The 12,228-nt window shown below is 37.6% G+C and overlaps 1 protein-coding gene across 1 annotated transcript in view; it reads right to left on the minus strand.

Annotated features, from left to right (window-relative positions):
* Positions 1-12,228, minus strand: part of THADA (THADA armadillo repeat containing) — a 282,735-nt gene that overhangs the window by 252,956 nt on the left and 17,551 nt on the right. Inside the window, exons 12-16 of the mRNA XM_053924401.2 lie at positions 11,837-11,988; positions 10,562-10,717; positions 9,709-9,831; positions 6,233-6,356; positions 469-620 (exon numbers count right to left, since the gene is read on the minus strand). Of these exons, the coding sequence (XP_053780376.1) occupies positions 469-620; positions 6,233-6,356; positions 9,709-9,831; positions 10,562-10,717; positions 11,837-11,988 (707 nt within the window). The remainder of the gene's footprint in view (positions 1-468; positions 621-6,232; positions 6,357-9,708; positions 9,832-10,561; positions 10,718-11,836; positions 11,989-12,228) is intronic.

Genomic DNA, 12,228 nt, shown 5'->3' on the forward strand with positions numbered 1-12,228 from the left:
GCTTGTAGGAAGATAAGAAACATGTTTTCTACCTCACTTAACACCCAGATTCCCAGTCTACTAAGCAGGGAGATTATCTCAAAAATTTTTGCTCAAGTTACTGTAAGTGATGTATTTTGATCACGTATTAACATGTCCAAGGAAACTGGGGAGACCACAGTTAACTGCAATGTACCAATTGTCTTGTAAACAATAAAACCTACTGCCTCCTACACCTCCCTTTTATCAAAACAATTAAAAAAACAAAGCTCACTGATTTGGACTTTGCTTTCTCTACAACATTACCTCCTTCTCCATCCCTACCTCCACCATCCTGCCACCCCACAATAGCAGAGGCACTAATGATAACTGAAACCGCCAGACGTGGAAGAAAGCAGATGAAAAGAGCCTGGACAACCCACTGATCATCTTCTGCTTTAAGCAGTAAGTTTGCGTATACACACATTTACCCAGGAAAAGTCCAAATACCTGCAACTGTACAACTGTTTTTGGTAACTTCATCAGAAGATCAAATGCTAAAATTTTCACTGTTTCAAAAGTGCTGGTTAAACATCCTATTAGTGTTTGGAAATGGCCAACATCGATATCATGACTCAGCTGATATACTGTTTGGGCTTGACCTAAAAAAAAAAAAAAGGATTTAAAAGTGAATAAAACGTAAAGGAAATCAACATTTTGAAGTTATTTGGCCAAATTTATAGAAAATTTGTATAAAAATTCATACTTCATACTTTACCCATAACATAAAAATAATTTTTCCATTAATTTTATTTCTTAAAGTGATAAAATAATAAGTACTACAGTTTTCCAAATAGGAAGTAAATATTTTTTAATTTGTTTAAATAAAAATTTGTTTAAAACCACTTCATTCTTTTTCAAAAGGGTATATATTATAATAGGTGCCTGTTATTTTTTGAATAAATGAAAACCAATAAATTAAGGAATACATCTTTAAAAAACCTTCATAAAACTTCTTGACCTAGACTCCAAAGTCCTACCATGTCTTAGTTAAGCTGACACAGCCTGACAGAATTCCTGGGCAGCGAAGATAAAGGAGGAAGCTTTTGGCCATTCAGGCGAAAAGCTCAATTCATCTACAAAGCATGTTAGTCTGACTTCACTCTTGGACACAGCAACGTGTCGTGCTAGAAGACAGCGAAGCAATGCTTACAAAATCCTCAGGGAAAGAAAGTCTGACAAAAAATTGTGCATCAAAATCCGATTCCAATGTCTAAAATAAAACAATATATTTTCGAATGTACAAGAAATAAAAAAAAAAAAATTTCCCCAACTCTTCTCAAAGAAAGATGAAGTTTAGCCAAACAAGAAATGAACAGAAAAGCTATCACAAAAGAATGATGTCACTGAATTCATTTAACTCCAAGACCCAGACTGAGCAACTGTGGCAAGCAATGGCTTCCATAGCAGAATGTGAAGAACACTTAATAGCATTTAACAAGTTAACCCCTGATAATAACTGAAAACAGTCCTATGCATACTTAATTTGACAAATGTTGTTCAATATAAATCAGTGAATTTTTTTTATTTAATCTTAACTCACAAGGTAGTATACCCCTGTGAAATTCCTAGAGCAAGGAAATGAAGTTTTTGTTACTTCATTCACACCTCTGCTCAAATTTGCTGCTTCTAGTCAAATTTGGATACCTTTTTTTTTCTTTCTCTCGCCTTATTGTTCCACTAAAACTTTCACTACAGCAGGGAATAGCAGTGGTGAAAGTGAGCATCTGTGTCTTAGGAGAAAAGCTATCTTTACCAGTGAGCATGATATAATGTTGGCTGTAGGTTTTTCATAAATGTTCTTTATCACACTGAGAAGTTCCCTTATATTCCTAGTTTGCCAAGTGTTAATCGAGATTATTGTGTGTTTTTTTCCTTCATTCTAATGTGGTATATATTGTATATTACATTGACTATTTTTTCCTTATGTTGAACCACCTATATATTCCTGGGATTAAATTCCACTTACTTAGCCATGATGTATAATACGTACTTTTAAAATGCTGTTAAGATTTGGTTAGTACTTTGTTAAGAATTTTTGCATCTATATTTATAAGGGAGACTAGCCTATTGTTTTCTTGTGGAGTTTATCTGGCTTTGGTAGCAGGGTGATGCTAGCCTCATAGAATGAGTTAGGAAATGGCCCCTCCTCTCCAATTTTTTGGAAGAGTTTGAGAAGGATTGGTGTTAATTCTTCCTTCCGTGTTTGGTAGAATTCACTGGTGAAGCCACTCCTGAACTCTGCTTAGAAGCTTTTGATTACCGACTCTCTCTCTTTACTTGCTAATGGTCTGTTCAAATTTTCTATTTTTCTTAAGTAATTTTATGTTTCTGGGAATCTGTCCATGTCATCCAGGTTATTAATTTACTGGAAATACATTGCTCATAACATTGTCTTACAATCTTTTTTATTTCTGTAAGTTCAGCAGAAACATGCTTACTTTCATTTTTCATCTTAGTTATTTATGCCTTCTTTTTTCCTTAGTCAGCATAGCCAAAACTTCATCAATTTTGTTGATCTTAAAAAAAAACCCAAAAACCCAACTTTTGGTTTCATTGATTCTCTGTATTGTTTTTCTGTACTCCATTTCATTTATCTCCATCCCAATCTTCATTATTTCCTCGCTTCTGCTAGCTTTAGGTAAGGTTTGCTCTTCTTTTTCTAATTCCTTGAGGTATAAAGTTAGATTATTGATTTCAGATCTCTTTTCTCTTTCAATGTAGGCATATACAGCTAAAAATCTCCCTATGAGCTCTGCTTTTGCTTCATCCCATAAATTTTAGTATGTTATATTTTTGTTTTCATTCCTCTCGAAGTTGTTTCTAATTTCCCTCGTGATTTCTTCTTTACCCACTGGCTGGTTAAGAGCTCTGCTCAAATAGGAAGCCTTCTCTGACCCTACTGTATGAAACAACTAGCCCTCCCCATCCTCCCAGGCCATCTGGGACATCTCCTTCCCCTTCTATTCTTGAAATATTTCTTCATAGTTCTTATCCTCACCTGAAATTCTATGTATTACTTGGTAATCTACTGTCTGACTACCTTCACTAAAATCTAAGCTTGGAAATGGGAAGTATTGCATATCCTTGGCCACATGACGTATACAGAATAAGTACTAAATAAATATTTGCTAAATGACCCTTTAATCCAATTGTGGAATCAAGTATTTCACCATGAACACTGTGATATTTTTTTCTGAGTAAGACAGATGCACGTGGCTTATTCTTCTTGAACTAGGATGTACTTGAGGAAAAGTAGAAACCATCTGACTAATCCCAAATCACAGACTTTCTGTAAAATAATATAAAGGCCCACATTAAAGTTCTTGAGAAAAAGATGAAGAATAAGTTTACATTTCCCATCCGGTATTTCACGGCCACGCCTCTTTAGCTTCCTTTAAAGTTAACAGATATAGTATGACTTGCATCATTTGCATTACTCCCAAGCTGTTTAATTAACATAAATACGGTAACAATACTATGATATCAGTCACTATTCAATTATGTGACTCATTCATTAGGAAGATGAAGCAGGTTTTCACTTTTAAAGTACATTTAAATATATTAAACTACTCTCTTAGTTGAAAAATTACCAGTATAATTCAGCCTAGTGTTATTTTCCCTATACCTAAGTACAACTATATCTACATTAAATGTACAGAAAACTTTGTGTTAATTGGACAAGCAATCACTTTTAGATAAAACTTTATTTTCTAAGTTCAGCTATGGTGCCACTGAAATTCTCTAAATTGATGGATGCCCCTATATACATTTTCTGTGGCGGTGGTAACAACTTACCACCAACTTGGTAGCTTAAAACTACAGAAATCTATTCTCTCACAGTCCTGGAAGCCTGATGTTCAACATCGAGGTGTTGTTAGGGCTGTGCTCACTGTAGACGCTCAAAAGGAGAACTCGTCCCTTGTCTCTGAGCTTCTGCCGGTGGCCAGGACTCCATGGCTTGTGGCCACATCACCCCAGTCTCTGGAGTCACATCGACCCCTCCTCTTCCACGTTTCACATCTCCCTTTGCCTCTCTCACACCAACACTTGTGATGGCACGTGGGCCCATGCAGATCATCTGAGATTATCTCATTTTAAGATCTTAACTTCATCCTATCTGCAGACAATCTTTTCCAGGTAAAGTCTGCATTCAGGGGTTCTAAGGAATTGATGTGGATACCTTCTTGAGGTCACCTTTCAGCCTCCCCCATCTACTTTCACGAGGTGATCAGATTTACCACACTGAGTGATGGCACAAGCCAACATCATGCACTTCCTGATATGATGCCCTGAGAAAAACATCACATCACCGAGGCAACATTCCTACCCAAAATGCATAACCTCAATGAAATCATGAGGAAACAATAAGCCTGGGATACATTTTTCCAAAATGTTAATGTCACAAAATAACACACTTTCCAGATTAAAGGAGGCAAAAAGAGATATAACAACAAAATGTAATGTATGATCTTGGACTGGTTCCTGAATTACAGGGAAAAAATTTTTTTCTAAAAAGGGCTACCTATTGGGACAACTGGAAAAATTTGAATATAGACTATATATATTAGATAACAGCACTACATCAACATTTAATTTCCTGAATTTGATATGTTATTGTTAAAAAATTAATGTTAGAGAGATAAAGCAAATATGGCAGGTTCTTGAATAACATCATTTCATTCAATATCCTTTTATTATAACATTGATGAGAGGAAAAAATGGGCTCCTGGCAGGGACCCCTGTCGGTGTGGAGTCTGCAAGTTCTCCCATGTCTGCATGGGTTTTCTACGGGTAGTCCAGTTTCCTCCCACATCCCAAAGACGTGCATGATCAGTTAACTGGTGTGTCTGAATGGTCCCATCTGAGTAAGTGTGGCGTGTGTGGGAGCTTGCTCCCTGCAAGGGAAGGGCGTCCTGCCCAAAGTGGGTTCCCACCTTGTGCCTTGAGCTGTCAGGATGGGCTCAGGACACCGAAGACCCTGACTAAAATAAATGGGTTAGAAAAGAATTATCTTACTTGCATTTATTAATCTTTCTTAAATGTATGTTATCTCACATTTATTTCAATGTTTAATATTAGAAGTGTTTTAAGTCTTTATTTAGAAGTTTGGTGATGTTTTTGTGGCTAAAAGTATGCTATAGAAACTCAACTCCTGTTTATACCCATTAGCCTTTGGTAAAATTGGTTTTGCTACACGCTATTTCACTTAAAATTACAGCTTCTGAGAACCCGTTACTGCCATTAATTGTGGACTTTCTGTATGGCAAAACATAAACAAGCAGTAAATCTGGGTAGAGGGTACATGGCTGTGCACTGAACTATTCTTGAAACCTTGCTGTTGGTTTAAAATTTTTTCAAATAAAAACTTGAAAAAAAATGGTTTTCAAGCCTGGAAGCAAACCTGTGTTAATATCAAATTACTCTCCTCCCAGCTAAAAAATTATACTTTGCTAAAAACTTAAACTAAAAAAAAAAATTCTACCTATAATGTAAAGTCCCCTGATCCTCTGGCCATTCCTTCGGAAAAAGCAGCTGAGCAGGGTATTTTTCTGTTTGAGCACAATCAAGAACGGCTGAGCACAAACAAGAAATCCATGTGAAAACATACATAAACTCATGCACATGGATAAAAAGGATCGTATCTTGTCAACAAGGAAAAAGACTCGGAGGGCAGTTAAATGTTCAGCCTCTCCGAGTGCCCCACGGAAGAAGAAACAGAGGGCATCATCGAATTAGAATACCTGGAAGTGACGCCCTCCTCGTCTTTCTGAAACTAGACTGAGACCTATGAAACGCATAACGTGTAAAGGGAAACCACATTTTAACCACAAAGACTCACTGAGGAATGTTATACATAAAACTATTTTTTGTACTTTTAAAACTTAACTGATTGGGCACTATATTAGAACATCGACACATAAATTTGGGCATGAGGAGAATAGCGACCCTTCTCGTAATAATCACAGTTCCATGAAAACTGTAGTTTTGAGTTGGCAAATAACTACAGACAGTTTCTCGCCCTCATGTCCTTTATTGACAAATTTAATTATATACACATAAGAATTATATAGGGAGAATAAAACCTTCCGTAAGAGCCTAAAAAGGCAACAAAACTCAAATTCAAGTAAAACAAAATGTTGAAAAAGCATGTGTTTAGGAAAGTGTTTCAAAATAAAAACACTTTCCTTCCTAAACATTATTGAAAACTTACCTTCTGGGACAGGAAAAACTTCAGCTATTGAGCCTAAAATGGTTAAAGCTGAAAATCTAGTTGGGTAGGAAGAGCCAGGAAACAATGCTTCAAAAAGACTGTTGCAAATGGATGACATGAAACTCTACAAATAAAGTACAATAAGTATAATTGAGTTAACTCACAATAGGTTATCTTCAAAGTATCACCTTTAAGAACGGGGCTTTTTCTTTCGATTAAGGGAGAAAAGGTTTTTTTAAAACAATACTAGCTGTTCAGTTCTCTTGACAATTCTGATGGACACCCTTGAGGATAAGCTACGTCATGCCTTCAGTGAACTCTGTACTTGTGGAGTCAGCAAGTACAATTCCGATTGTACTCCTCTCAAGAAAACAACATTTTTAGTAAAAACTCCATTCTGGCCTGACTTACGCTAAAGCTGTATGACTACTGACTTTCTTCACCAGAGGCATTCAGGCATCGAAGGGTTGTATACATTTTAAGTTTTTAAATGACCAAAGAAATATCCAGTATATACTACCCAATAAATTGCATAAATGTAAGGCTTCATACATTTGGCTTTAATGACATAATTCCTTTAAAAAGTCCAACTACTCCATTGTCTTCTGTCTGCCCCTTTGAGACTCCTGCTCAACTATTCTGTTTATACAAGTGGTGGAAAATTAAAACTTTCAGTAAAATGCAATTTTTCAACAAAAAGCAACATGGAAAATACTTTATCCAGGATAAAATCTGCTTCCTCCAATTAAAATAATAATAGTTATTTTTTTTGGTGTAAGATCAAAGAGAAAAATTATAAGGCAAAGTTGTGATTCTCAAGCATCTCATCACTACTATGCCCTGATGACATATATTGTAACTGAGCAGGTAAAAGCAACTCTAGTCTCAACGGACTCTAGTAGGATCCCTGCATTCATTTCTTTGGTCAAGGACATACAACTTCAGGGATTTATCCTGCAGGCCCTTACAGGCCCTAAGTAAGAGTTTATTAGTTTATTATTTCTATTGGGTTTCAAAGGAATAGGGTAGTTATCTAAAATAACCTAATTAAACTAGTTTTAATTATAAAGGAGTAGCATAATATTCACATTAAAGGCCAACAAGTTCATACTTTAAGAATCATCTTATACTAATTAGTGTCATTTATATTTTTAGATGGAGGTCTTTCTCTCAACCAGACTGCAAGCACAAGGAAGGCATGGACCATGGTTTATAGTACATTTATATCCCTAGTCCTGAGCATACTGTCTTACACACACATACAAGAGGCTAAATATATGCTTTAGTTACTTTTTAAAAAAGAGTATTTATTTATTTATTTATTTTTAGGGAGAGAGGAAGGGAGGGAGAAAGAGAGGGGAGAGAAACATTAATGTGTGATTGCGTCTCGCACGCCCCCTGCTGGGGACATGGTCCGCAACCCAGGCATATGCCCTGATTGGGAATCGAACCAGCGACCCTTTGGTTTGCAGGCCAGAGCTCAATCCACTGAGCCACACCAACCAGGGCTGTTCTAGTCATTTTTAATGGCTCCTAGTGAGGTTTCCAATTACCTTGACCTAGCATTCAAAACTCTACTTGACTTACTAATTTCTGACTTGCTTTTCTAACTCACTTGCCATTACTCACCTCCCCCATTCCTCCAAGTATCTTATGTCATTCACACCAGTGGGTTCACCATTCCCCAAATTCTCTGTCCTTTCTTACCTCCAAACAAACCATCACTGAAGCTAGTACTGAGGGAAAACACTACTCAGATTTTAGAGTTAAGAGCAAATCTGGATCACTTCTTACTAGCTGAGAGACCTTGAACAGGTTACTCAACTTTTCCAAGCTTCAGTTTTGTCACTTTTATGTGAGGATAATGTCTATCTCACAGCATATAAAGCATTTTATAAACTTAAAAGTACTCTAGCTATTAATATCAGTTACTCAGTTACAAAATAACCTCCTTCACTGGACTAGAACATCCTTTCCAGATAACAGCCTCTCCTCTTCCCCAGCACTTGGTCTGTTGACTGGCTCTGAGCCTACCACGCACTGTGCATGACACCCACTGTTTCGCTGGTGTTCGTGACATAAAGCCAAAGTCGCCACCTCCAAAGCCACAGGTGACTACAGTTAGGAGAAAATATAAGAACGGTGAGACTGACTCAGATTAAGACTCTAAAGACTAGCTGTCAAAAAATACATATCCATAAGCACAAGTACGAAAACACGCATACACGGAAATCCAGAACGTCAATCCACAAAACTGGTTTTGTGTTTCTAAGTACCTAATTCAGAGAAAATATCACGTTACCCCTTGCAAAAACAAGCAAAACAGATGTGTTTTCTTAGACCTCAGAAAGGATAAAACATAACTGTTCCACACAGTAAGTGCTCAAAATATACTCTGATCACCTTTAATGACTCCTGGCAAGGCTTTCTGGAGTGATTTAGAGGTTAAAAGAGCTTTCTCATTTTATCCTCAAAACCAACCTTTCCACAGAGGTTACTAGTCCCACTTATAGTTGAATAGATTCATAAAGTAAGCCAACTAGTCAATAGCAGAATTAGGACTAAACCAATGTGCTTAAAGTTTAGGTTGTACTTTTCTAGTCTTCATTGTTGGGATTCTACAAAAATGAAGCTGATTTCAGACTTTGGATAAGATTATTCTTCTTCAGATGATTTTTTTTTACCTTTTAATACAAAATTGAAACCTACGGCCCATCCATAAAGTTTAGGGTAGGTAGTATATTATGGCTCTAATGTATCAATTTATTACACTTGTTTCCCTAAATGAAATAAAATAGATGAACTCTGTCCTCTACCTGCGTCTTAGAAGAAAAATTAGAGTCTGCTTCTCAGAGACTAGATTTGGAGTAAGAAACCAGTGGTGAAAACCTCATTCTGTCCAGATGGACAGAAATTAAAGTTGTCAAGCTGAGCCCTGGCCCATACTGGGGCTTCTGTATCTGAGGTTCCACCCATCCCATTAACACAGTACCCTAAAAATCATCTCTACCCTACTCTTCAAGCTCTCTCCAAAATGGGATAAACAGGAACCTCCATAGCTGGACCAGGGCCCAGGAGCCCATCAACCACTGAATATCATAGCATAACGGAAGCAGGCCCAGACGTACCAGTCCTCCACCCTAGGGAGGTGTGGAGGAGTTCAGGGCCAGCAATTACCTTTTGGTTAAAGGACTAAATTCATCTGGCCCACAGAAGCCGTAAATGATTGAGGCCAACTCATTAATATCATTTTCCAACAGATCTGAAGTCCAGCACTGGTTGCACAACTCAGTCTGCCTCAAGAGAAGTGCAAAAGCAGCCGTAGGAACATGTGAAACCCAGCCTGAAGAACACAATACAGAAACCCTACTTACCAAGAGACTTCCATTTATTTCCCTTTAATGCATGTTCATAATAATGCTCGTAATTGTTTTGGGTTTCTTACGAATCCGCATGTCTAGAAATATATCACCTACCTTATATTGCTGTAAGGAAACAGAAGGGTGTTGTTTGATTAACTCATTCTCTGGTTCGTGCTTGGATTTATTTTGTTCCAGTTTATAAAGTACCTGAGAACTCTCCTGTATCCTACAAAACAACTTTTGAGAAAAAGAAAAATGATGCGTATGTGAGCCATGTTAACCTTAAATGTCAGCCTACAAGACAAAGGAAAAATTTTCTAAATTCTAAAAGAAATTCTTTCTTTACACTAAAACTTGAGGCAAGGAAAGTACTGGTTTTTAAACTCTTAATGTTTACACAGTGTTTCTGACAGAAAATCAGTGCTTACATTTTTAAAACCAAAACCAATATATTACCGCAAACCAGAACACAAGTCATTAAATCACAGTTCTATTTCCTTTAGGTCAGCCTGAACCTAACTAAAGAGAATATATTCACTTCTGCACTCTAGCAATTCTTCACTCCACATGTCACGTGATTATTTCAAGTTGAATTATTCAATAATGACTGTTTCATGAGGTGCTTCAAAACACTATAATACAAGGGCATCCTTCGTTCTCCTAGAATAGTTTCTTAAGATAACTTACACCATGAAAACTCATCACTAGATTTTTTTTCCTTTAAAAAAACAGAGCTCCACTCTGATTTATTACACCAAAATGACAAGACTTTTCACTCTGGACTCTACTCCCAAATGTAAACTCTTCCTTGGGGCCACAGCACGGCTCACAGAAGGGCCATGAGGAGCTGCGGCACTCCCAGCCCATGGCCATTGTTCTCACACACTCCCCAAATCGGGGCTCTTTTGATAAAACCTTTCAAGAGCAAAGTTCACACTTTCCTATGCTTTCTGATGAAAAATTCTACCTTTTTAAGAAGGGAACAAATCTGCTGCCGCACTCCTGGAGACTGACTGTTAAGATTGTATGTGATAAAGAACTGAATCCACTGCATTTCTTCTGTGGAAACGATTTCTGTGCTTCGATTGCTTTCACAAAGCAAGCCTAGGGTATCTATCCGTACCTAAAACAAATCAAGCAATAAAATGTTAATTTTTCTTTCTTTCTTTCTTTTAAAAAAAGAGTTTATTTATTTTTAGAGAGAGGGGAAGGGACGGAGAAAGAGAGGGAGAGAAACATCTATGTGTGGTTGCCTCTTGTGCACCCCCTACTGGAGACCTGGCCCGAAACCCCAGCACATGCCCTGACTGGACACTTGGGTTTGCAGGCCCGCATTCAATCTACTGAGCTACACCAGCCAGGTAAAATGTTAGTTTTTCAGTGAAATAACCGAAGCCTGAACCACATGACATGGTTAATTATTTCCACAGGCTACCAAAGGGAAAAAACATCAGGAAGCCTTTGTTTACCCATGTGCACTTCAGAAAGTTGCCCTAATCTCACAGATCCTGAGGTTATTTTCTATAAAATTACTTTATTAAATGTGTAAATTGGATATTTATTAAATAGTTGTAAAGATTCTTATCCCGCAGGAGTGGTCAACTTCATTCGTTTCCTCAGTGACCACTCTACCCCGGGACCTCGTCACTTCACTCTCAGATCACCGTCGTGCACGTCTATCCAGCCTCCTGCTTTCTGTTTGCCCCCATCCTGCACACTCATCTCTGTTTGCATTAACTCCACCTCACGGCTGAAAGCCGTTCCCAGTTACCAAGTGAATGAAAGCTGACACCTTCAGCCTAGGATGGAGGCTTCCATAACCCTGACAGAACACTCCACTCCTGCCAAACAATGCTTCTAAATATTCTCCAGTCCTGCCTGTCATTCTGTGGGGCTCCTGGGCTTCCTCTCCTCTAACCACAGTTAGCACTTTCCTAGTCAGCCACCAGTGCTCGGTCAGTTTCTTCTCCTGAGCTTCCCGAGTCCTTACATAGGAAGGGCGCTTCTGTCTGTATTTTCTTGTAAGAGTCTCTAGTTGTTTTATGCAGGTTTTCTTATTCCTTCAATTAAACTCCAAGTAGCCAAAGTACGTGATCTTCACTTTTCATTCTCCATTAATCACCCTTATGGACCCCTTAAAATAGCGATGGGCATAACAGGGGCCTCTGCACTGGACTGCGAAATGAAAAATAAATCAGGGGTCTACTGCATGCATGAATTCCTAGGTATTCTGTTGACTTACTTGGCAGTGCTGATGAATTAAGCCTTGCTTTATTTTTGCACTGGACACAAGATTCCCCCAGGCATCAGTTGCAGACTGAAGATGTCCATGAGCTCTAGCTGTTCGCAGACATGCCATCAGAGCTCCCAGAGCCCCTCTACTATGATGAGACCCTAAGGATAGAAAAGATTGCTTGTTTCAAAAGTGCAGTAACAAAGACCAGTATTGTGCTATGTAATAATAAGCACAATTTTCATGTTTATAATAAGCATTATCTTTCAAAAAATAAAAATCATATTTTACACTGAATTCTAGAATAAGTTAAAGTTCTTATTATAAAATAATTATTGAAAAGATTTAATGATTCTTGTGTCAATAATTTCAAATAAGCATAATCCTCTTAATGTTAACTT

The sequence above is a fragment of the Desmodus rotundus genome, chromosome 5, assembly GCF_022682495.2.
Source record: "Desmodus rotundus isolate HL8 chromosome 5, HLdesRot8A.1, whole genome shotgun sequence".
NCBI classification, from domain to species: Eukaryota; Metazoa; Chordata; class Mammalia; order Chiroptera; family Phyllostomidae; genus Desmodus; species Desmodus rotundus.